We start from the raw sequence: 26,193 nt of genomic DNA, 5'->3' as shown, positions 1-26,193 counted from the left end.
GCAAATTATAAATACAGCCTTCCCCTTGCAAGGTAATGGAGGTCACCCCAGTGTAGGCACCCACCGCAAGCCAGATGCTTCACATACCAAAAATGCCTTTTCTTTATTTCTATACAACTGTTTATTCAGAAGGTTTTTGAAGTGAGGTGTTCTGTTACGTACCTGAGGAACCATCTCAACTGCTTGCTGTCTGATCAATTGTAAGCAGAGCAGTTCTTTAGTCAGAGATGAAGAAACCTCCAAGGGGCCAGATATCTCAAAGGTGATGATTCTGAGGGTGGGATACAGCTCATCATAATCTTTAGGGGTGAGATTTTCTTGCTATCTGGGACAATGGAGCTGTCCTTCCTCTTATGGACCTCCTTCCCTCAGTAGACATGTGCTGGTTACCATCTTGAAGAGTAGTCTTCCAAGAAAACTTGCACTTCTAGAGCATGTCCTTGTCCAAGGAATGTATCCTGAGAAGAAGCTCTACGTAAAAATTGAGCCAAATCCTTTTTTTTCTGTTTGCTTAACAGGATTGAATAGATCTTTGGAAGAAAATGTAATGTGAGAAGTATTCAGTAGTTGTTGAAAATACACAATAATCCATTTCCCTGTTTTGTCTGTGGCATGTTACAGATCCTGGAAAAGGTTCAAATGGTTGGAAAGTTGTACCTGCAGCTTCTCAGTGTTGGCAATATCCTCTTCATAAACTGGAAGGCTGACATCTACTGCAATCCTCAACACAGAGTAAAAGTTTACACAGAATTTGGAATTGCTGACATCCTCGTTCAGAGCACCAGACCTGTCCTGGAGGAGCTCGATGGCCTTTGCAAAGCAATGGAGCACTGTCTAGTAGAGTGGAAGAAATATCTGGAGACTCAAAGGAACACCTACTATCATCTTAACCTGTTCACTTCACACCAGCTCTTCTATTTATGTAGCCAACTGGCCAAAGCCCACAATAGTGTAATAGAGCCACAGATTCTTAATATGCTTTCTGTCATAAAGCATGACATTAAAGCAGAAGATATTAGAAATGCCCTGGAGCAAGCCCTCATGACTCCACTTGACTCTGTTAACACATCAGCAGGAGACAAGGAGTCTGTTACCTGGCATGACTATGTAATTCGTTTTCCCCAACTCATCAAAAGTCTGGTTGAATCTGGCTATGACACGTCAGTGGCAAAGGCAGCCCTGCAGAGCTGCCTTCCAAACTCTGACATTACAGAGCAGAAGCTCATGAATTTTGCTTTTGAACGAGGCGATGACATGGAAGAGGTTGAAAATCTGAGCAAATTATATGATGAGCAGAGAGAAGCCTTTCTGCAGAAGTCAAGGAAGTTTAAAAGCAAGAACAGAGGTGTTGACCAGGCAACTTTTAGCACCCTTGCAAAAGATGAACTGGCCACCTCCTTTGAGAGTTTGCCATCCATCTGTGACAAGGTGAATCTGCTCTGGGATGCTTACTGTAAAAAATTCACTGGCCTTGTGTCAGACAAATACATCAGCCTGGATGTCTTTGGTGAAACACTGAATCAATTAGCAGCTCTTGAAACCACATGTATCAAGAGAAGTTTACCAGTAGGCCTTGAAGCCAGGAAACCTTCTCTCATCACGTGTAAAGAAGAGGAAATGTTACTCTACATGCTCTCCGTTTACACACACACCAAGACAGCACCTCTCCCAACGTATGATGAGGTCCTGGTGTGCACACCTGACACAGAGGAGGAAGAAGTGGAGCTGATTGTTAGGAGAGCTCTTTCATCTAATTCTCAAAACCAGAAAATCTACTGCTTGCTGGGTGCTGAGAAGTTAACGTACAAAGTTTCCAAACAACTGGAGTCCCACTTCTTCCGCTTGCTGCAATCTTCTACAGTCTCTGACTACAGGTTCATTATCTTTTGCAATGCCAAAGCTCACAATTCTTATGTCATCACAGCCTTCGACACCTACAAAGTTACTATCCCATGCTACTCTAAGACAGAAATCCAAGCATACCTGAGCACCCATCTCAAAGTGCCTTGTGGGACAGCCCCTGTTGCTCAGGCCTTTGAAGAGCCCTATCAGCAGAATGTGAAGTTTGTATTTTCAACTCGAGCAGGAATGGGTAGGTGTTAGTAGTCCTACTGTGAGTCATGCCTCAAACCAGGAGGCCTTGAGAGGAACGTGGCATGCAATGGAGAGCCCTCTGCTCTCCTACATGTGTTTAGCTTTGGGTAGTGAATTTCAAGAGGCATTTTAGGCCACTTGTAAAGAGTCCAAAGGGGAATGACAATGCAGTCTAGAAAACATGATCTTCAGGGGAGCTACAGTTGTCTAGTCTAAAGAGAAGCAAATAATGGTGTGAGACTCTGGGAAAGAGCAAGAAATACCTCTTTATGGGGTAATATCGCTCACAGGAATGGGAGTTGGTTGCCTAAATAAGCCCAGATGTCTTCTGAAAGACGACAGGCTAGCCCAACTGGCTGCCACCTGCCATTCCAGAATGGAACAAGTGTTCTGTAGGCCCTTTGCAAGCCTCAGCAGGATGTCTCATGCTTTCTGCCATTTCTGAAACCTTTCAAGACACGTCTCTTTAGATAGTAAAGTTTTCTGACATTTTGTAGTGCACATCTGAGGCAAGTTGGTCAGGTTCCAAGCCTGGCTATGTCTGTACTGGTAACCTCAATGGGGCTGGAGTGCAATCATGAGTCTGTCTTGAGATGGGCCATACTGCTAAAATTGTGAGCACATATTTGGAGGATGTCCCTCATGTGACTGGGATCTGCTCCCAGATACTGTTCTAAAGAGGCTGTTGAGAGATAGACACTCAGTTTAGAGGCAGTTCAGACATCTAGAGAAAGACAGTCCCATGTATATGAAAGGGCAGATTGACTCCGAGGGTGAATCTTGGCCCTCTCTTCTGTTCCCTAGGGAAGTCTCTCTTCGTGGACAATACCATCCAAAAGATCCGTGCCCAGCTGGGTGGTTTACCAGTGGTTCACAAAACCATTAGACTGATGGAGTCAGAGATTGATTTCCAGTTACTTCTGGAGGAGCTACTCTCTGCTGAGGAATTCCCAACTGAAACTCAGCCTGCCGTCTTCCATATTGATGTGTCACCAGTGGTGAGAGTCTTTATCTTGGTGGTTGAATGTGGAGTGTCCAAGACCTCATAGGCTTTTTTGGAGGAGGGTATTTGCACAGCCTCTTGTGCTGGCTTGTTCTCATCTACAGTAGTAACAGCAGGTGCTTAAAAGTTAAAGTGAATAAGAGTTCTGGGTACAGTTTGGAAGCTCAGGTGTCTGCATTTGCCTTGTTCCATGCCCACATACACACAGCTGTGTGAAATGGGTCCCATTTCATAAAATCAATCTTTCCTCCTACAGTGATGTCAATCAGAGTACAGGGCACTGGAGGATGGCTGAATTCAAACCAAGTGATCAGACCTAGAAGCCCCCATGCACAGGTAGAAGGAAGGGGTGGATTCGCCATCTCTCATCCAGTCTCTGGAAGGGGCTTTATTTAAAAAAAGGTAGTGGCATTAGAGTAGACAGTGAATCCAGATGACCTAGGCCTACCTTGGAAGGCTGCAGAGCACCAAGCATCCAATTATATTAACAGTTACAGATGTCTCAGTGTGTGCTAGAATAGCAGTCCTGCACAAGAATGGGAGCAAAGCTGTAGACTGGCTGCAGGTACTACTACCTGCCTTGGATATTGGAGTAAGTGTTTTGATAGACATTTCTTTCACCAATTTTCAAATGTTTCTTCCCTGTCAGGTTTCAACAGGTCTCTACCGGTTGCTGATTGAGCTATGCATACTAAGACACATCCAGAGTCCCAATGGCTCAGTCTGGAAGTGCAAATCTTCTCATCTTTACTTGATTGAGTACCTGGCAAAAGGGAAAGATGTTAGCAGAACATGGAAACAAGAGGTATTCCTTTGTGGATGGTGTACATATGTCGGAGGAATAGTAAGGGAGGATGTTAACGTAACTAGGTCTGCTACCTGCAGTAAATCTGCTAAAATCCAAAGTCTCTTTTAAGGCTATGCATAATTTAGGGTCTGTCTCTCCAGTGGAGTGATGGCTTATCTGCACAGAAACAAGCAGTCCTAGCATGTGTCTACTCTGGACAGGAAATGTAAAGTGCTGTGCAGAGTTTGGGGTTTTTTTTCAGTTCATTCCTGGTATAACATAGACATCCCACATGTTCAAAAAATAATAGAATTCTCCCTTATGAGAAATGAGAAAGACGAAATTGGGAATATGATGGAGAGTTAGAACATGCTGAGTGGCCTGGAGAGGGTGAATGGGGAGCAAGCATCCACCATCTCTTCCAACACAAGAACCAGGAGCATCAAACAATGTTAACAAGATCAGCTTAGAACAAATGAATGGGTGTGCTTCATGGTATGGGCCATAAAACTGTGAGAGTCCTTGCCAAGGGGGGCTGTGTGTGCCCCCTTCAACAGGTTGACATAGGTGCAAGGTGAGTCTGGCCAAGTATTTGGATGGGAAAGCCATTGTGGCTTACTTACTAGAGAAAGCAGATGAAGATGGAGAGTACCCTGTGCTAAAACCTGTCTGTTTAGCAGATCATTTGGTGTGTGGAAATAATCATTCTTGCTCTATTCTATCTTTTCATTGGACATCCACTCAGTCCTAGGACCTTACGGGTTATGGGCATGTCAGTACATATCCATCTAGGAGCATGCATGCAGGCTTGGACAAATTTGATCTACATATTGTCTTCCAAGCCTCCTGGCCTATTTATGTGCAGAAAAAAAAGCTCTTGAGCTGTAGGCAAATACAGAAGGTTGGACAACTGTTCTCATTGTAATCTGTGCACTCCTTATTGACTTTCTTTTAGATGTCCAGTGAAACAGAAGAAGAGTTCCTGGATCTTTTTCCTGCAGTGAAATGTGTATCACCAATGAGGGTACTTGACTTGCTGGAACACCCCAGCTCTGGTCGTCTTTCTGAAATGAAAGAGGAGCAGTTTGACCAAGACAAGTTGAAGACTGAAGCTTTCCAGAGGTCTTACCAATACCTCAGCAGATATAAGAGGAAGGAAAACCTTGACCATTTCATTTTCATCCCTGAGAGAACTGAAGGGACAGAGAAAGAGTGCCTGAAGCTCTTACTGGATTTCTGTGGGAAACACAACCCTTCTTGGACTGAGCTTAGCAACTTCACTCATTTCCTAAACTTCCAGCTAAGCAAATGTGAGAAATCGGTTTTCTGTAGCCCAGCAGTTGGAGAGGATTTCCAGGGGTTTAAAACATTTGTAGTAAAGTTCATGATCACGATGTCCAAGGACTTTGCTATGCCCTCTCTTGACATCTCTGATGAAAGTGTGCCAAGTGCAGAAAATGATGATGAGGAAAACAGTATTATGACACAGTACCAGCTAAGACGAAAATGGGAACAAGGGTCCCACCCCTATATAGTCTTCCATGCAGACAATGACTCCATGGAATTCCTGGGTTTCCACATCAGCAAAAACTTGGATGCTATTGATGCCTATTCCCAAGCTATTTTGGAAAAGAATGTTATCAAACTTAAATTATACCTCACTTTGAAAGGCCAGAATGTTCCTTTCAATAAGAAGTTTGAAGACTTGCCCAGAATGATGCAGCTGGGGGTCCTCTGCAGAGTTTTTGGTGTGAGCTATACCGAAGATCCAGATGAATCGTATCAACTGACACTGGACAACACCATGAAGATGCTTGCCATTCATCTGCGGTTCCAGTGTGGGATCCCTGTAATCATCATGGGAGAAACAGGTTGTGGGAAGACAAAGCTTGTGCAGTTCATGTGCAGCCTGCAAAGGGCAGGCAGGGACTTTCAGAACATGGTGGTGGTGCGTGTCCATGGTGGAACTACCTCCAAGACCATCCACAAGAAAGTTAGGCAGGCAATTGAGCTGGCACGCATCAATGAAGAAAAGTACAAAGTGGACACTGTACTCTTTTTTGATGAAGCCAATACATCAGAAGCTATCTTTGCAATCAAAGAGGTGCTGTTTGATCACAGTGTAAATGGAGAGAAGATTCTCACTGACAGTTTAAAAGTAGTAGCTGCTTGCAACCCTTACAAAAGGCACACCAAGGAAACTGTAGAGAAACTTGAAAAAGCTGGCTTGGGGTACCGAGTCCGGAGTGAAGACACACTGGAGAAACTGGGCCACATTCCTTTGCGGCAGCTGGTGTATCGGGTCAAGCCCCTTCCACCTAGCTTATTGCCTCTTGTCTGGGATTTTGGAGAGCTGAATGAAAAGACACAGAGCCTGTACATCAGAGAGATTGTAAAGTCCACCATGAAGAACAAGATCCCCATTGGAAATTTGGACATCTTTACCAGTGTCATTTCAGCCTCCCAGAACTTCCTCAGGAAGAAGAAAGATGAATGCAGAGTTGCTAGTCTTCGGGATATAGAGCGCTGCATGAGCATTGCGCTCTGGTTTTATGAATTAAGAGACCTGCTATTTCCTCACATTGATGAGAAGAAGTACAAAACGGAACAGAAGCCAGTCTTAAATTATGCACAGAGGGCCTTGGTCCTTTCAGTGGGAGCATGCTACTATGTATCTCTAGAGAACCGCAAAGATTACCTGGAGGAGGTTGCAAAATGCTTTTCTGTTCCTGCGTCCCTGCTACAGCAAGAGATTGAGCTTTGCCAAGAGGTATTTCTTGACAACCTCTCTGTTCCTGAGGCAACAGCCTGCAACGATGCTCTGAGGGAAAACATCTTCATGATAGTTGTATGCATGGATCTACGAGTTCCACTCTTTCTGGTTGGGAAGCCAGGAAGCTCAAAATCCCTGTCTAAAACCATTGTTGTGGATGCCATGAAGGGCAAGCTGTCCAAAACCGATTTGTTCAAAAGATGCAAGGAGATCCAGCTGTTGTCTTTTCAGTGCAGTCCCCATTCAAAGCCAGAAGGGATCATCTCCACTTTCCGACAATGTGCACAGTTCCAGAAGGAGAAGAATCTAGAGGAGTTTGCGTCTGTGGTCCTCCTGGATGAGGTCGGCCTCGCAGAAGACTCACCAGAGATGCCGCTGAAGACACTGCACCCTCTTCTTGAAGATGGATGTGTTGATGAGGAAAACCCAGAATCTTACCAAAAAGTTGGCTTTGTGGGCATTTCAAACTGGGCCCTAGACCCTGCCAAAATGAACAGGGGTCTTCTTGTATTTAGGACTGATCCCAGCAAAGAAGAGCTAGTTAAAACTGCAAAGGGCATCTGTGCTGCACAGCCTACCCCTGAAAGCATTGAGTGTTTGTTTCCTTTGCTGGCAGAATTCTACTGCAAGGTGCTAGAAACACAAAAAAATGAGTTCTTTGGGCTCCGTGATTTCTATAGCTTGATCAAAATGATACTGTCCTATACCCAGGACAAGAAGTGCATGTCTCAAAAGGAGATCATTATAAAGGCCATTCAGAGAAACTTTGGAGGCTCCAGTGATATCAATCCTGTTGAGCTCTTCCGAAAATACATCAGCGAGGTGTATCTTCCCCCTGACTTGGAAACCAAACACACACTTTTTCTGCTAAAGGAAAATATGGGCAAACAGCAGGCTGGACTTAGGTCTCGATACCTCCTGCTGCTGACAACCAACCAGGCAGCTTTCCACATCATCCAGAAGACACAGCTTATAGATATTGAGAACTGTGAAATCATATTTGGCTCTGGTTTTCCACAGGACCAAGATTATTCCCAGGTGTGCCGTTCTGTCAGCAGAGTGAAGATCTGCATGGAGACAGGCAGGCCTGTTGTTCTTTTAAATATACACAACCTTTATGAGAGCCTTTACGATGCACTCAACCAGTGCTTTGATAGGCTGGGGGGAAATTACTATGTGAACCTGGGTCTTGGCACTCACAGAGTGAAGAGCCGTGTGAAGGATGAGTTCAGACTCATTGTGATAGAGGAGAAGAACATAGTCTACACCCAGTTCCCCACCCCACTGCTGAACCGGCTGGAGAAGCACTGCTTGAACATGAAAACTGTTCTGAACTGGCAGCAGCAACAGCTGAAGCAGGACCTGGAGACCTGGGCCAGGCAGTTTGTCTCCATTGACAGCAGCAAGTTCTCCAATATTTCATCCACCAAGCTCAGCCCCACAGAACAGGATGTCTTCATTGGTTTCAGCAGTGACACATCTGCAGCTATTGCTCTGGAGACCACACAGAGCAGGTCCTGGGGTGATCTTGAGCCCTGTGAAGAGCCAGTGCTCTCCCTTGCCAAAAGGAAACTTGTTCAGTGTGCAACCCCTGACTCCATCCTGCGCCTTAAATACTCCCTTCTGGATGATGCTGAGCAGATCCAAGACTTGTACTTCCACAAGCAGAAGCACAACAGCCTTGTTAGTGTTTTGGGAGAGACAGTTAACCGGCAGCCAAGGAAGGAGAGGACCACTGGGCTATGCCTGCAGGTATGTGTGCTTCACTGTAAAGCAGTGAGAGTTGTCTTCATTTTCCAGATGAGGGATGCTGCCACATAACCTCCATTAAGCCACTGGATAAGTTCCATTGTTGAACAGTGATAGGCTTCTACCTGTCCTCTTTGGCTCCTGCCCCATCAGTTGTATCACACATGTGCCTGACTTCTGCCTTGTGGTCCTCTGCAGTCAGGATGGGCTCTGCTTCTCCTCTTGACCTGGATGTGGTGGATCTGCTAACAAACAGGCAGTGGGTGCCAGCTCCTAACTCTGAAAGCTCTGGAGGTTCAAGGCTAAGATACACAGGGCATAATTCATTGCCTGCAGACAAGTGACAAGCACCACTGGTAATGCTGTTGGGATCTCACCAAGCCTCCAGCAGGACTTTAGGTGATTCAGGCAATTCGGCAGGTCCTGGATCATGCTCACTGCCCCCCTGACATCTATTTTCAGGAGTTGTTGTCCAAGCCAAACAAAGCATCCTGATCAGTTCTCCAGTGACCACCACAGGAGCTCAGGAACCTGTGTTGCATAGAGATACCTAAAAGGGTAGCAGCTGAATTCCCAAAGACAACCTACAGTACTTGGAGCCCACAGCCTTTGGAGAGAGTCAGTCCAGTAGAGTCACATGTGGGGACCACCGTGCTAGGCTCATAACATTGCATGGAAAGGCTCTTCCATCTTCAAACACTTCCAGGTTTGAAGTGCTCATGTACATCTCCCAGCAGGATTCCTTTGAAGTCAATACCTCATAACATCTGAGTCATTCCTAAGGATGCAGCTCAAGTCTAAGTCTCTTGTAGCATGAGGAATCAGGATTTTTTCTTGTTGCTAACAATGCTCCCACCCTTCTTCCCTGTAAGCAGGCCACATTTCTGAGTCTTGCCTTTAGGAAGCACTTGAAAAGGTCCATAAGGGGATCACTTCAATTTTCCCACCCATTAGGGATGGTAATACAACAAATACACAGTATTTCCCTTTCACTGCAGGTTTCTACACATGCAAGACTTTTAAATGAGAGAGATTTAGAAGAGATAAGGAAGACACTTAACCTTCAAAATAAAATCCACTGCCTCTGGCTAAACCAGTTTGACACCGAATACACTTTCCGCCAGGAACTCAGGTGAGGAGAGATTCCCTTCTCACCTTTGTTTACTAATTTTATAGATTGAGGTTTTGGGGAAGGGGGGTGAGGGGGAACAGGGAGAATGGAGAACATAGGTGGTTTTATGAATAAAGCAATAACAGCCCCTTTCATTGTCTGCAGGAATTTTTTTACACAATCATCAGAAGAGAAATTGCTTCTCATCCAGTTTCACTTTGATGAGCCACAGAGCAGCAAAAGGCTTCTACCTTGTGCCAAGTAAACATCCTTCCTTCTTTCTTCTTTCCTTCTGCATTTCTTTAATCAGGTGCAAAGATAAGGGAAGAGGCAGTGGCCAAATAGCCGTGGGATATAGTGTTGGTTTTAGTGACCTGTCAGTGGAGTCATTGCAGATGTTCTCATATATCTTTATGTGTATATCTGTGTGTGTGCACTCATGCCTATGTTCTGTAGCTTAAATTTCCAAGCTTGTGTTTCTTATGATATTAGATAAAACATCCCTAACATCTCAGCTTTCATTTGTCTAAAAGAGCAATCTTCTTCATTCTGGGAGCATGCTTTATACATCATTCTCACATTAAAATCACTTTACTGCAGCATGGTTGACTCACACAGCACAAGATACTCCAAACAGAGCCTAAGACCAGATGACTTTTTTCCCTTTAGACATCAAACCAAAGGACTTTTAAACCGACATCTGATGCCTTTTGACACATGCTAAGGATGCAAGACACCTCTCAGGGCTGGCTGATAGGACACAGGGCCTTCAGGAGACTTAAGCCCTTCTGGGTAACAGTAAGGGCTGAAGTAATTGACAGTAGCATTATATGAGGTCGGTCTCAAGCCCTTGAAGTACATTAGTGACATCCTTCCAGCCAGACGTATTCTTTCTCAACATGATCCCTCTTACCCCTTTTTCACTTTCCTACATTTCCTGTTCATATCCTTTTTTCACCATGTCAGCTAATGTGCATGTTGTCTCCTGAAATGCTTTCTTTCTGCTTTTATAGAGGGGGGACTTGAACTTTTCTGGTCCTACTTCTAGGAAAGCTATGCTTGATTTTGGCCTGTTTCCCCGGAAGTCCTGGATTGGTCTGTCTTGTGGTTTTTGTTGTCTAATTGGTCTGTGTTTGTGGCAGATATTGCTAATGTTTTTCCCATGATTGACAGAAAGAACATATGATTGGGCAGAGACCCATACATACAACAAAACAAATTCAGATTAAAATTCAGTATTCATCAGGGAGGGAAATTTGTCATGAAAGATCTTGCTGAAGCATGTGACTGAGTCATTGCTTGGAGAGGGTGTAGGGGAGATACATGGGAATGAGTCTTGAAGTAGTCAGCACCATCTGGCTCTTGGCCTTGCCAGAGCAGGGTCTGGGCTGAGCTGAGCTCCTCTCTTCCCTTTCCACAGCTGCAGCACAGCCACACCTTGAGCTGTTGGTCTTTCCAAAAGCTCTGTCTGAGCCCTGAAAAGGCAGTGGGTGGCTTTGGAAGACTCTTTGCCCAACCAACAGAGGGAGTGGAATTTTTAGCTTCTCTGTCCTGTTTCTAGGTACTGTATCACAGATGAGAGACGGAAATCAACAGGCACAGGCCCATCACATGTTGTGCTGGTCACTCAAGTCCCACGAGTTCTGGGAGGTTGCAGCTATCTGGCATTTGAGAGTGGTAAGGTTGAAATTGCTATTCTGGACCAGGGAGAGAGTGGGAGGGAAAGGAGAGGTTGGTTATGCAAGGTCAAGAAGAAGGATCCAGGGAACTATAGACCAGATAGCCTCACACTGATCCCTGGAAAGATGATGTAGCAAATAATCCTGGAAACCTTATCCAAACACATGAAACACAGTAAATCAACATGGATTTATAAATGGGAAATCAAGTCTGACCAACCTGACAGCTTTCTATGATGAGATGACTGGCTTGATGGATGAGGAGAGGATGGTGGATGGTGTTTATCTTGACTTTAGTAAGGCTTTTGACACTGTCTCCCATAACATCCTCACTGACAAATTAATGAAGTATGGACTAGATAAATGGATAGTGAGTTGGACTGACAAGCAACTGAACTGCTGCGCTTAGGAGGTTTTGCTCAACAACATGAAGTCCAGCTGGAAGCCAGTCGCTTGTGGTGTTACCTCAAGGATTGATACTGGGGCCAGTACCATTTAACATCTTCATTAATGACCCAGAAGATGGGACAGAGCATACCTTCAGTAAGTTTGCTGATAATACAAAACTAGGAGGGGTGGCTGATACAGCAGAGTGTCATGCTGCCATCCAGAGGGACCTGTACAGGCTAGACAAATGGGCTGACAGGAACCTTATGAAGTTCAACAGAGGGAAGTGCAAACTCCTGCATCTGTTTAGGAATAACCACAGGCACCAGTACAGGCTGAGCACTGACCAGATGAAAAGCAACTTCACAGAGAAGGACCTGGTGGTCCTGGTGGACTTCAAGTTTAACATTAGCTAGCAATGTGTTCTTGTGGCAAAGAAGGCCAACATAGCCTTCATTAGGCAGAGTGCTGCCAGCAGGTTGAGGAAGTTGATCCTTCCCCTCTACTCAGCACTGGTGAGGCCACACCTGAACTACTGTGTCCATTTCTGTGCTTCCCAGTATAAAAGAGATATGGACATACTGGAACAAGACCAGTGAAGGGCCACAAAGATGATTAAGGGACCAGAGCATCTTTCTTACGAGGAGAGGCTAAGCAAGCTGAGATAGTTCAGCCTGGAGAAGAGAAGGCTTGTGGGATCTTATCACTGTGTATGCATGCATGATGAGAGGGTGTAAAGAAGATGGAGCCAGATGCTTCAGTAGTGTCCCATGACAGGACAAGAGGCAAAGGGCACAAACTGAAATACGAGAAATTCCATTCAAACATAAGAAAAAACTTATTTACTTTGAAGGTGGTCAAACACCTTTTGGGTTATAGGATCATTTTCTTCCCTAGTTAATGGAAGAGAGTGACAGTTAGGGCATTTGTGCCCATTAGCATTGTGAAGATGGAGAGGGGGGAACAGAATGATATAAGAGAAGTGTATCCTCCCTCAGCAAAAAAAAAGCAGGAGGTGGTAAATCTTCCATCTCTCAATATCTTATTATCCAGGCTGCTGGTAGGTCAGGGCACCCAAAGTTTATTGATTTTTCTGGATGGGTGTGGTGGACCAAGGAAGGCAGGTCAACTGTTGACAGCAGTTATGACTACTACTATTATTTCTGTTATGCTTACTGTCTCCCCAGGTGAATGGACATCCATCCACTTGGATGATCTGATGCCCCCAGACAACTTTACATCCAATCTAGGCCAACTCGCCAAAATGACTATTGCTGAGATTTTCATGACCACTTTCCAGGGGCATGTCCCAACAGGTAACCAGCTACTTCCTTTTCACCCACTACCTGCATAGCTCTGTCCTTTCCTCTGTGTCCCATTTGCTTCATCTACAGCTTTAAGTACAGCTAGATCAAGTGGTCCATGGAGGCACTGGCTCTGGGTCTCAGCAGGTCTTGCTGTACTTGATGATTCTGAAGTCCTCACAGCAATGCATTTTTTTCCTCCTGGTCTGCAAGCTGTGACTGTAGGGTAGGAGGGTACCTAAGCTACTTCTTCACTTAGAATAACAAGTTGTCTGTACTGTTGTGGCATTCGGCGTACAGCAGACACACACTTATTCAATTGGATTCCCAGCAAGTCTTTCTGTCTGGCTTGCCCAAATAAAACCACTAAAAATCCATGATCTGGTGAGTTCAAAGCCAACTCAATAAATCCCAGCCATTGTTTTCAGGATGTACGGACAAGGGGAGGCGGGAGCTGTTGGGGAGGAACTCCACTTTCTCTCCTGACACACCCACATTTCCTATGGGCAGCCAACCAAAACTGAGAACTGGTAACTGGGCAATTCTCCCCAGAGGGGAAAAAGCCCAGGTTGAAATTTCTGAGATTAAGAGCTTTGCAACACTTTGTTGATTGTTGAGACACTGCAGATGCTTCTTTTAGATAGAGGTATCTATTTTTCAGGTTTTTACATTTTTTACAAAGGAGTCTTATGAGTGATTGTGATTTCAGGTTTTCCAGAGGAATCTGCTGCTCTTGAAGATCCAGCCAAGTCCAGTCTTTTTCCAGAAGGAAATGTATGATTTATTTCTTTTTCTTATTTCAGCTGCCTGACATTACACAGGGACTGATTTAGGAAACAATAGCTTTCATAGGCATTTAGGGATCCAGTTATGCCGATCCCTGGTTTGGATAGTACGTTTGCCAGAAGAAAAAGTAGTTTTAGATCTTTGTGAGTCACACAGTGAGGGTGAAGTGGTCGCCACCATATGATAGACCAGCGCAAGGCCAGAGCAGGCATATTTAAGCCTTCTGTGAACTTTGACAAAGCATGAAATCTCTTTCCCCATTTCTGCATCCCTTCTCAGGGCTTTTAACATTTCTCTGCAATGTTGGGATTGATTTACTAGGGATGAGATGGTGAAGTAGACATATACGTGGGAGTCCATTGTGTCAAGTTAAGTAGGAATTGACAGAGCAAATGCAATGGAGTGTTAGGCAATAATCTGACCTCCAATCTTTTCTATTCACAGCTCCTCAGCATGGACTCTATGATCAAACAGAGCATTCAGAAAGCTGTGATCCAGCTGGAAGACAAGACAGACAACAGTAAGCGTGCCACTGAGAGAATCATGATCATTCACAACTTGCTTTTCCAGGATCATAGTAGAACCACGTGTGAGTACAAACCAAGGCCCAGAGTGCATGGGGTTTTTTTTATTTACACATGGCTGCATCTTGTGCATTGCAAACCATGGAACAGGGGGAATGAAATGAGTGGTTTAATGATCTGTCCTGGTGCTCATCTAGGCCAGCATGAGGGAAGGTCCCAAAGGAGAGAGGACTAGGTTTGCTCAGGGCCTCTTCTGCTCTCCATGCACACCATGGTGTGTGTTCTCAGGGTCTGTACTGAAACATCCAGCTTTTTGCATGACCTTCAGTGGAGACCTTGGTAGAAAAATCTGAGGAAGAGGTCACTTTATACCTCCATGACTATTTTGAAGTCCAAAGCCACCCAACTGATTTCTACATAGAATTGATACAGATCATTTGTACAGGTGATGTGGTGTCTTTATAGAAAACTGTGGCTTCAGAAAAATGGAAAGGGTCTAAGTTTCATCAGAAACCAAGTGCTAAAATCCTTGTAGATGCAGTTGGAAATTATTCTTTCCTGCACACAGAAAGACTTTTTCACTGTGATGCATGACTTACTCTTCTTTGAACAATAGGTTCCTGTCAGGTGCCTAGGATGTTTGTTAATGACTGAAAAAGAAAAGAGACATGTTGCCACTTCAAAGATGTGATGGGTCTGGAAATTCCTTGAGGTCATATGGCAAAACCAGAATTTATTCTGTATTAAATTGTGACTGTAAGAAAATGTCCCTAAGGAAAAGATGTTTTCTTGTGATTTCATAGTGACACCTTCATTCCTCAGCACAATGCAGAATGAATTTTGCTTGTAGTTATATCAGTACTGAAATGAAAACAACCCCATCAATTTTATTTTATATTGATACTAGTGTCATATAGATAAAACAGGATGTCAACTCTTCTGCAGCACTGACTATTCTTCTGACATACAATACTAAATATATCTCCATATCAATATGAATATCAGAGTATTTATACACCAAAGAACCTAATTCATACAATTATTTTTAAAAGACTGAGACAGAGGGAAGTGGATTTTCTTTCCTCCACCAAAAATGGCATGTCCTTACTAAATGTTGCCCCCAAAATCAACTCACTAGAAATAAAGAGGAAAGAGAAGACACTAGGGTAGAATATAAAGACCCTGGATTTTATTGTGGAGGAAAACCAAGAAATTTCATAGAGGTCACTTTCTATGACTGGCTTTACTTTGACTGAAAACTTTGCATGAAAACTCCTTTCATTCAAATGTTTTAATAACATTGTTTTATAATTAGTGTCAAGTCATTTCATGAGTGGGCTGAAAAGGAGAATTTGCTATCTTCTACAAGAACGTGAGAAAATAAGCCTTGAGCCAAGGGACTGGGTTTTCCACAGAGCTGTCTCCGGTGAATTTATCCTTGAAGACACTTCATTCAGGTAATTTTGTCTGTGCAGCTCTTTCCAAATTTCTAACAGGTCTGTCTCTGAGAGTGTTAAAAGAGCTGTGCTGTGTGAAGCACAATACTTAATGGGGCTCAGATATGACAACCAGGAGTGATATTATTATCTGGTATACAGAAGTAGATGTGAGTTTCTGATGAATAGAGGTTTGGTCAGGTACAAGGAAGACACTTGACAGGCCATGTTATCGCTTCTAGGCATGCGCTCTGGATGCATTTAGAAGACATTGTGGCCAACCTGTTTGCTCAAATTCTCGCAGTGGTGGATGCTAACAACAACCTGGATCATCTCTCTCCACTGTCTCCACTCTCAGAACTGTGGCTTCAGATGTTCAAAGAAGAATCATTCTTGAGAATTAAATACACTAGCAAGTAAGAGACTTGGTGGAAAAATACAGGATGTGCATTAGGAGAATAAAAACCTGCTTTCATAATGCAACCCTCTGCAGAAAGAAATAGTAAAACAAGTCTGAATTTAAGATGAGCTCACACAGCTCATAACTTATCTGTGATAAGTCCTTTGTGTCATGACACTGGAATCAGAACTTTACGGTTCTCTTAAACCTTCAGCAACTCAGCAAGGAACTCCAGTTCGTTGGAATAGTGATTAACACAGGGTAAAGTCAGAAACAAACTTGAATTTGAGTTCCCTAAGGTTAGAGCAGATGAATTCCCTCCCCAGCACAAAATGCTGGGTGTCCAAATACCACATTTTAATTGATCAGTCAGCTTACTGTGAAGAGCAGCTGTGGTCAGAGACAAGACAGATGTCTGACTCAGTTGTCTTTCCCCTGCTACAGTCTTTTTTAGCCTTCAGCTCCCAGTGACAGGAACTTTTTCTGCTCCTGCCTTGTTTTCACTGTTGCTGAGTATCTACAAAATGTCTTTCTGTGCTTTTTAACCCTTTAAGCAGAACATATACCAGTGACAGTCAGAAATTTCTCTGTGATGCTTCAGTTCAATACTCATAGAGCATATTATGTAATTACTTCATTCTGTGCTGTTTAAGGAAACAAGATACTAAGATTTCCGTGTTGTCAATGACTGAAGACCCCAACACAACTGTGTTTTGCCAGTTTCCATTCAGTTGGGTTTTGAAGGCCTACCTGGAGGAACTATGGGAGAGAGTCTATAAAATGAAAGGTAACATCAGACTTTTCAAGCAGGTGTTGTTCTTTAACCCAGGGAAGCTGATCTCCAGAGTTTCCTGCAATAGCCAAGGATTGTGGTAGGAGCAACCATAGCAGTTCTATTCCCCATGCAACCATAATGACCTGATATAACCTAGAACATCAGTTGTGCATTCCTGTTTTCCTGTCAACTTCTATTTTCTGGTTACCTGACATCTCTGCCCTTTCCTCTAGGACTTCCAAAAGTGCCTATGAAGGAACCAGCCAAATTGTTCCAAACACTGATCAAGAATGTGTTGATGCCAGATGGCAGTAGTCCAGAGGTGATACAGTGTTACACCAATGACTTTCTAAGAATGACTTTTCCTGGACAAGATCTTTCTGTCTATGAGGTAAATGGGGTTTGGTGAAATACAAATTTTAAATGGCACTGGGTTGTGTCACAGAACCACAAGTTCCAAGTATGGGGAAAGAAATTAGCTTCTCATGTTCTGCACAATTCCCAACAACTGCTGGTGCCCAGTCTTAATTTCACCTTAGGAAAAGTTTTTTTGATGGAGAAGCTTTATAGGACTGCTTCAGCAATGTTGCATGCCATCCTCAGTTCCCTGCTGTTTGTTTGGAGCAGAAATAACACCTTTTATTTTATCTGCAGATTCTGTCAAAAGCTCTCTTAGTCAATGCGAAACAGCTCTGCTCCTTTGTGGGGCAGGAGGAGATAAGCTTTTCCCCCATTTGGCTTCACATGGAATATTTCTACCTGCGAGAGGAGTACCAACTCTTTGTTGACTTGGTAAAAAGTGAAGAGACTGTAACAAGTGAGCTGAAAGAAATGTACAAGAAGGACCCGCCAGAAATGGTGAGCAAAAGGGAACAGCTGGTGTTTCACAGAGTGAAGTAGCACAGCCTGTTTCTATCAATGGTCACTAGCAAATACTCAGTGTAAGTGTGTAAGAAAAGAGTCAAGACTTCAGGAGATCTTTCCTTTGAAGTATTTTCCAGCTTCCAGTAAGTCTTAGGGAGTTTCAGAGCTAGCAGTTGTATCCATCTCATTCCCTAGCAAATGACCTGTACTTCATGCTCCTCTAACCATTTTTTAATTCCATTTATACTCTTTGGTCTTCAGAAATTCTGTAATTTAATCTAGACTGTGTAGAAAAATATTACACATCCTTTTGCTTGTGTTATTCTGTGTATGACATTCATCTCTTCTTAGACATTCACACCTTATAGGTGACAGTCATAGTATTTAAATTCTGGGGTGGGGTCCAAGACTGGATTGAGACACTAGCTTCCATGTCTACCATGATATGTTTACATTTGCAATGGTCATCTAATCTCCTGTGATTGCCAGTGAAAACGTGAGCTACAGAGACAGTGGGGAGAGACTCATGACTGAAGGGAGAGGTACAGTTCAGTTGCCCACAAGTAGGCATCTACTGACATTTCAGATGCTGTATGGCCTCCAGGTCCTGCTGCAGTAGGGCACGAATCTCCTGTAGGTCCTGTGCCCCATCTGCCAGCTCTGTATAAATGTCTTAGACATCCAAAGGCATTTCAGCTGACAGCAGAGACTTACAATAGGACAACTGGATCTCACCTAAATAACCAAGTCTTTCCAAAGAACAATTCATTCAACAGTCTTAAACATCTCTCTGTGAAACAGAAGTGTTCTTTGGAGATACCTATTTCTCCTTCCTGAATGTCAAGGGGACTGAAGACAACACATTTAGAAGCTTAGAGCTGAAAGTTTTCCCTGTGGAGGGAAACCAGTGCTCTGGTTCAAGTAGTCAAACAGTATTCAAGACTTAAGTGCCACACAGTTACACTATGGTACAATTATGGTTTCTGTATTGTTGTCACTTCCCTACCTAATAAATTCCTACTGTGGTATTTGTTGCTGCATGCACTAAGCTAAGGTTTTCCAAGAATTCCCCGTCACCGCCTCCAAAGCTTTTTTTCACCAAGGCGCAATGGGGCTAGGTCAGCTATAAAAGATATTTTTTCTTCTCTCTTTTTAAATATAATTTCAGTTTGTCACTCTTGACACCTTGAACATTCTCCTGAAGAAGGTGCAGCCCACAGATAATCTTCTGTCATTTGAGGGCTGTACAGAATGGCTTGGAAGGGTCAGGTCCATTAAGCCCTGGATGGAGTGGATCAGTATGGACAATTACCAGATTCATCTTTACCAGAAAAAAAGGGAACTCCTGAAGAGTGTGTCGTAAGTCCAGCCCTTCTCAACAGCCCTATCTTTGTCTTTCAAGTAACAGGTCCTCTTTCAGACAAGCCAAAAATTTTTCCTTCAAATTGTTGGCATGTTTGCCAAAAGATTCTGACAGCTCTCACCAAAAAATTTGAAAACTAAAAGGCTTGAAGCTTAAAAATACAGTCTGTGGAGAAGGATTGCTCATAGCCTATCCTTTTTCCCTGGAGCTCCTAATCCACCATTTCAATGAATCAAGAGACTTCAGGCAAATATATGGGGCCTTATCTCACCTCTTCCATGAGCTAGGTGTCTACACTGTGAGCTTAATTCATCTTTTCCTTGGGAAGCTGTAGTAATTAGTTTGAGAACCTTGATCCCTGAAACTGTTGGCTCCATCCTAATCCTTTGCTCTTTCTGTTGTCTGATTATCACAAAATCATTAGCAAAATCACTCCAAAAAGCTGTCTTAAGAACTATGTATTTTGATCATGGTCACGTATCCATCATCCCTTGACAATAAGACCTGTTTTCCTGAACATCTGACTGCATGCTTGATCATGCCCAGAATGCTTGCTGTAGTAAAATAGGTATCTCCATAGACAAAACCCAGTAACAATTTAATAACTCAGTTTGGTCTGGGGACACTCCAACAAGTGACATAGACAGGACCATGCCATATTTTTCTCTCCTTGCTTAGTTTAGTCCTCCAAAGCTAGCCCAGGAGTTCTTGTGTCCTCAAATCATCTCAGAGTACCTGCGATGTGTCATAGAAATCTTTGTTGGAATAGACCTCAGAGGTCCATAGGCCATCCTCCCACTTAAAATTGCACCACCATTGCCAACAGTAGAGTAGGTCACCTGTGGCTTTCTCTGGCAAGTCTTGAAGCTTTGTTCAACATCTGTGTATGTGTGTTTTCCAGACACCAGTGGACCTGCACCAAGATTGTCTACATGTTCTTTGACCACCTGCTGCACAATGAGACAGAAATAGATGAGAAGCTTCTGAGACTTCTTGTGAAGCAGTTCATCTTCACCTGGAATGTATGTGCTCAGTGTAGCGTTTGCCTGAAAAATTTATAGCCTTGGAGACTAGCAGAGTTTGGAACGAGCCTTATCTTCCATGGATTCCTCTGATCCCAGCTAGAGGGAGAGTATAGAAATGGGAAGGGGGTGAGAAGAAGATGGAAACATCATCCAGTGCAAAAAAACCTGAGATTTCAGAATCATCATGAAAGCCCCCCTGAATCAGAATTTTATTTAAAGGAAGGTTTCATTGAAAGCTTAAGACGTATTTCACGTCAATTATCCCTGGCATTACATGAAGAAAGATATTGGTGTGTCTGTTTGATTTTGGTGTTTTATTATGTAATTTTGCAGTGATGACATCCCATATTGTTCCTCTTTCATATGCCAAGAAGATATTTCCATTGAGCTTTCACCATCCTTTTTTTCCTACAGCGCCTGACCGAAACACAAAATTTTGATCCAGCAGAAGCTTTTGAGTTGGTGACAAAAGTGCTCAAGAAATGCAACCAAAATGCTGACACTGTGTACCTTGTGTAAGTCCAAGCCAAAAAAAAAAACCACCAACCTGTCCAGGGACATTTTACATCAAAACCATTTTTTGTAAGGGGTGGGGTAAGATCATCACTAGTCAATGGGGATGAATCTCCTCAGGCCAAAGGATATCCTCAGGCCAAATGCCTGGAGACTTCTAATTACAGGGCATGTAATACCCAACATCAGAAGGCCATGGAGCAAAGTCTTTCCCATGCTCTGTTGTCCCTGCCTTGTGACAGAGACAACCCTGGAATTGAATGTGATGTAATTGATGTAGGTACTCACAGGCCTAGTAAGATTGTGAATGAGGCCCATCCCTCTCACTCAGCCATGCTTATCATGGCAGGCCACATCTCTTAGATGGGATGGTCCTTGGTAGAGCCAGCCCCTTATTAAACTAGCAGATGTTGCCCTTATTCTCTACTCTAGGCTAGTTAAAAATGCCCACAGCAAAAGCTGGGCATGAGAATCCCATGCACACCCTAAAGTCAGGCACCAGTGTAAAATCAGCCCTGAGTTGTGTCTTCCTTTGGTGGCATCTTTCAGGAAGGGTGTGAAGGACTGCAAGAGCTGTCTACTGGAGATCACTGACCCAGCAGAACTACCCTGTGGCCACATTTTCTGCTCACAGTGCATCCGTGAGTGGAGAAGCAAGCAGTGTAAGATCTGCAAGGATAACTTCCCGGAGGATTACACACCCACAGCTACAGTGGCCACAAGGTATCCTGTAACTAACTAATAACAACTAGTTTTGTCTCAGTCTCTATTACTTTGTATAAAATACTGGAATAGTTGCCAGAGTAGAGGCTACACAAATGTCATTAACATGTGAGCTCCATGGAAATGTCAGTATTTACCACGTGTAGCAAACCCTTTGGTGGTGAAAGGATTCATGTGAAGTGGGCTGGGGTCAGTTTCAACCCTCTTACCTCCATCTCAGCAGACAGTCTATCCAGGCATACATACTACATAAGAATCCATTTGTCTTTGTTCTCTAGGTATCTTGAGTGGAGATAGGAGAGAGAGAGAGAGTACAAGGAAGAAGAAAGTTTGTCCTCGGTGTTCCAGAAAAAATGCTGTAGTGGGTTTCTGGGGGTTAATTCCCCTATCTATTTAAAAAGTGTATTTCTTCTCCACAGTCTAAGTGTACCTGACCTCCTGGTCACATTCAGAGAAGCAGAAAAGAGAAGTTGTTCTTTTGCTTTGTTGGGTTTCGATGGTAGATTTTGATTTTATTCCTCCCTCCAGGGAAGCTGTTGCACGTCACAACAAATTCAGGAGGAAATGTAACTCCTTCTTTGTGGAGTTTGTTGCCACCTCTGTCTTGGGAGAGAGAGGCACACCGTCCCCAGAAGTCATCACTCGACTGATCCAATTTGTGGCCTGCAAGCCATTCAGCTCTGAGCAGCAGGCAGTAAAAAGGGGTAAGAGCCTGACTTCACTGGGACCCTGCCCTGATCTTGTACTGAAGAAAAATAATTAATGTCATCCTTCATTTTTAGTGTGCAAGTCAAAAAGTGAGCTGTCACCCTTTGAAGAGTGCATGGACACCAGTCCAACATTCAAGTCCTCCCTCTTGAAACTGCTCCTGCGACATGGGTTAGCATGAGCTCGCTTCTAACCTGATCACTGAGGCACATTGGCTACATGGATGTTCACATCCTATGTCTTTTTTTTTGTCATAGGTTCAACAATATAAAAGTTCACCTGGAAAAATATCTTTCTGAGATGGAGGAAAAGATAACCTTCCACAAAAGGAACTGGAACTATTTCTACTTCATGGTGGTGCATTGTCTGGAGGCAAGTGCAAATATCTTTAAGCTGTTCCTGGAATCCATACTCAAACTAAACATCATTTCCTGTCCTGCCCTTTGCAGATCACACTCTTCCTCTCTTTTCCCCCACACTGGCTCCTGGAACAGGCTGCTGACCTCCCTTGATTATGTGCCTAAGCATAGTCTGGAAGAATTCAGGCCTGAGTTAATAAGGTCCAATGTACAGTCTAAATTTCAGAGCTGGAGCTCCTGGAGTCCAGGGGTGTCCATGGCCTGATATGTAAGCCACAAGAATCTCCCTTTAGCACAGCTGATACTCTGAGCAGAACTGCCCCTGGTCTCTGCTCCACTTTGAACTGAGGCACTACAGTTATGCACAAACACATCTGTTCAACATGTGATTCTCCACCAAGTGAATCAAGAAAGGGGGCAGTTGTCTCCTGCCAGAGAAGCTGAGTTGGGACTACCCTCAAGGGTGATGAAAAATACTCCACCTGCAAAGCAGGTCATTGCTAGGGGCTTGAGATTTACAGGGTACAACAGCACAGCAGAATTGAGCTCTGCACCTGGTGAAAAAGCTTAGGAAAGAAGGGACTATCCAGAACCTATGGCAGCTTTGGACTCTTACTTTCCCCCTCTCTTTCTTGTTGAACAGGATTTTATGTATCCTTCTTCTCAAGATGATGTCAACCAGCTTGCTGAAAGCTGCCTCTCTACTACAGACCTTTCTGCTTTCTGCTCATGCAAGGCCTCAAAAATTGACACCCTCCAGTTCATAGCCCGTCTCCGGTTCTCCATCAGCCATGTGGCCACTGTGCTTGGCAGACAGGTGCTCTACGGTGAGTATTTCTGCTAGCTACAGAGAGCATGAGATTTGTGTTTTCTCATAAGCAGGTTTAGAACAAGCCTAACATTCACTAGTATAGGAGGTTTCTGAATTAAAAAAAAAAAAAAGGAAAAAAAAAGACAAAACTTTGTCTAAACCTAAGAGGTTTAAGAGATGAATTTTCAAGAGGTGATTCAGGATCAGAAAGGTTAATTTATTCTTCTAAATCTAGATAATTTTTTAAACCTTTTATTCCAACATTATAAAACTATTTTTTGGCAATATTGAAACTGAATGGGGCTAAAGTACCTAAATTTTGTATGGAAATATGTTGCATCCAAAGATGGGTATGTTGCATCCAAAATGTATATATTACCTAGAATTACCTTGTTGATTTCCTCTGAAGCCATTTTCATTTTTCTGGATTATTTTCTCAGTATTGAAACATCCAGGTTTTGTTCAGAGTTAAAAGAAACTTATCAGAATATTGGCATTTCCCCTGAATAAATATTTCACCATACTTAAGGGGCAGTGTACAGCAGTGTATCAAGATAATCACTTAAGTCTCTACAGGTAGGTAGGTGCATGTGCTGGGACTCTGTTTGTCCTGTTGAGAATGACAAGTAGTCAATGGAGTTCACACTGAACATGTGTGAGTCTCTTGGTTTAGAACCGGATGTATTGCACTTTAAACTCTGTTGAGTTACTTCCTTACATCTTTGTCAGCTTTTAAGAGTGTCTAAGTAAAGTCTGAGTGAAGAGATGGAATACAATCTTACCTCAATCTGTATAATCAACGGAGATACAGGAGACCCTTTATAAGGCCATGATATAAAGTAGGCCAGAGGATTCCTGCTTCTCTCAGCTACCTAGGACGGAGCCATGAGATTGCTCTCTACTTTCTGGACAGACTTTGAGAGCTTTCCTCTCTGACCTAAGATACCTGCTAAACAAGATTACCCAACCAAGATCCTATAATGACCAAAAAGGGGAAAACAGTGCACCATTCAATTGTCTAGTATTCTACTTCCCTGCATGCTGTAGGTATTAAGAAGCCCAAGATGCTATGGCTGCAGGCCATATTCCTACTCTTGGGGAAAAAAGTGTTGTTGCAACCTAAGCAGGTGGTGTGTTTGCAAAGGATCTATGATGTACAACTGCATGGGAGCAAGCCTAATGAGAAATCTCACTGGTAGCTGCAGATCCAAACATACCATCTCCTGGTGGGAACAAGCAAGAGGAGCAAGACCTGGTGGATGCAATGAAGAAGCTGGTGGCAAAAGCACAGACACCATGGCCTCAAATATTTCTCATTAGAAATCTCTGTAACAACTATGGGTTCATCCCAATGCAGAAGATCCTTCAGACAGAAAAATGGATTTTACCCAGAGGGCTTGAAATTTCACAGGTGAGTGTCTTCCAAAAGCCCATCTACAGGTCAATGAAGTTGTGCCACCCAAGCACACAGATGCACCCAGGCTTTTCTTTGCAGCCAGGTCTGAGGGTGTCCAGCTGGCTAACTTGAGCCCTGCCTGGTGAAATACATCTTGTATTGCATCCTGTGTGTACAATCAGAGCTGATGGGATAGGAAACACCCAACTTAAGTAATGAAAAATTTCTTCTTGGCGGCTTTCTTCCAGTCTAGAGAGAGATATAAGCTCCTCTAGAGAATGATTCATCCCTCCTTCGTACCTGCTTAACATGTGACAATTGCATGGTAAAATTCAGGCAGAACAGATTTCGGACCCCATGTCTCTACAGCACCCGAAGTTTGTCCCCATGATACAAACACAAATTTTAAAAGATGTAAAAACAGTTTGTAATAGTCACATCACAAAAATAACATGATCATTTGTGGGGTCCTTCTGAATGCTTCAGTGGGCTTGAGACAGCCTTCTACATGTTGGTGGTATCTTTGTTATGATGACTTAATTTACATCTGTGTTTCACAGCATATAGGTGCCTGGTCGAATATAACACTGATGTGTTCAGTGCTGGACAGAGCAGAAAATCAAATAAAAACCAAAGATCCCCAGGAAGTCCAGAGACTGATGGTGAGTATCCATTGTGTCTCCCACAGAATTCTATGGAGTTTTTGAAGAAAGCTATAGGAATTTCATCCTGAGTCGGAGACAAAAGGGTCACCACTTTTGAAGTCTACCAGAGGGCACTTCATTAAGAGGTGCCTTCTGGATCTCCTTAGACTCCATCTGGTTTGTTCAATTTCTTTTCTAGCCTATCATAAAACTAATGGAAAACATCCTCCAAACACCATTGCTTCCAGAAGAGCCTCTGGAAAACAAGATGAAGAAGATCGTGGATGCTCTGAGCAGACACAAAAACAAGGTCTTGATGGAGGTGGTGTTTCACACTGCATTTACGCTGGCCCTATCCCAAAGTCCCCTCACTCAACTTTTCAGAAATATCTGCTTTAAGCCTCGTGTGATGAAGGTAAGTCAAGATGTGGGGATACAGATATGTCCCTTCATGATAACACTGTCAGGGTGGGACTTATTTTTACACAACAAGCTCTGTCAGTTTACAGCCAGATTTGGTTTGGGTCAGTCTGCAGCTTTCTGGGTTGTTCCAAACACCATATGGAACCTTCTAGTTTTTCTGCTCCCTTCCAGACAGTCCACTGAGAGCAAACTGAGATTGTCCATCACTATCTGTATTGAGAGTGGAGGACACAGCCTGTCCATCTCTCTCTAGTGAGTCTAAGAGAGCCTCAGGGCCTGCCAAATATTAGTTGCTGACTGCGCTTATATGACTCAGATCCTAGCCCAAACTTCTTCATTCTGACCACAAATATGCCAGCTGTCAGGTAAAGATAAACTTTTTAGTAGACTAGGTCCCACTTTGCATCTAACGATGCATAAATTGTTCCTGGTATTTGAGGAGTGCAGAAAGCAATTGCCCATCTCTTGGCGGTGAAGACAACAGCAGTGTCCAGATCCTGCTCTTTCCCTCTGAATCCTCAGTTTAGTAGGCAGATACCAAGGAAGCGATGAAGAT

At 43.5% G+C, this 26,193-nt stretch overlaps 1 protein-coding gene across 1 annotated transcript in view; it reads left to right on the top strand.

Annotated features, from left to right (window-relative positions):
* LOC141939751 (E3 ubiquitin-protein ligase rnf213-alpha-like) overlaps nt 1–26,193 on the top strand; it is a 61,539-nt gene that overhangs the window by 21,520 nt on the left and 13,826 nt on the right. The window contains exons 27-52 of the mRNA XM_074860114.1: nt 622–2,092; nt 2,899–3,092; nt 3,747–3,902; nt 4,840–8,409; nt 9,405–9,538; nt 9,683–9,778; nt 11,079–11,194; nt 12,771–12,899; nt 13,597–13,661; nt 14,118–14,262; nt 15,513–15,654; nt 15,876–16,049; nt 16,687–16,820; nt 17,042–17,199; nt 17,463–17,666; nt 18,841–19,031; nt 19,937–20,057; nt 20,475–20,575; nt 21,123–21,296; nt 21,825–22,000; nt 22,079–22,175; nt 22,262–22,376; nt 23,007–23,190; nt 24,374–24,585; nt 25,131–25,232; nt 25,414–25,629. Of these exons, the coding sequence (XP_074716215.1) occupies nt 622–2,092; nt 2,899–3,092; nt 3,747–3,902; nt 4,840–8,409; nt 9,405–9,538; nt 9,683–9,778; nt 11,079–11,194; nt 12,771–12,899; nt 13,597–13,661; nt 14,118–14,262; nt 15,513–15,654; nt 15,876–16,049; nt 16,687–16,820; nt 17,042–17,199; nt 17,463–17,666; nt 18,841–19,031; nt 19,937–20,057; nt 20,475–20,575; nt 21,123–21,296; nt 21,825–22,000; nt 22,079–22,175; nt 22,262–22,376; nt 23,007–23,190; nt 24,374–24,585; nt 25,131–25,232; nt 25,414–25,629 (8,577 nt within the window). The remainder of the gene's footprint in view (nt 1–621; nt 2,093–2,898; nt 3,093–3,746; nt 3,903–4,839; nt 8,410–9,404; nt 9,539–9,682; nt 9,779–11,078; nt 11,195–12,770; nt 12,900–13,596; nt 13,662–14,117; nt 14,263–15,512; nt 15,655–15,875; nt 16,050–16,686; nt 16,821–17,041; nt 17,200–17,462; nt 17,667–18,840; nt 19,032–19,936; nt 20,058–20,474; nt 20,576–21,122; nt 21,297–21,824; nt 22,001–22,078; nt 22,176–22,261; nt 22,377–23,006; nt 23,191–24,373; nt 24,586–25,130; nt 25,233–25,413; nt 25,630–26,193) is intronic.

Source organism: Strix uralensis, chromosome 2 (genome assembly GCF_047716275.1).
Source record: "Strix uralensis isolate ZFMK-TIS-50842 chromosome 2, bStrUra1, whole genome shotgun sequence".
NCBI lineage: Eukaryota > Metazoa > Chordata > Aves > Strigiformes > Strigidae > Strix > Strix uralensis.
This window is presented reverse-complemented; position numbering and strand designations above follow the sequence as displayed.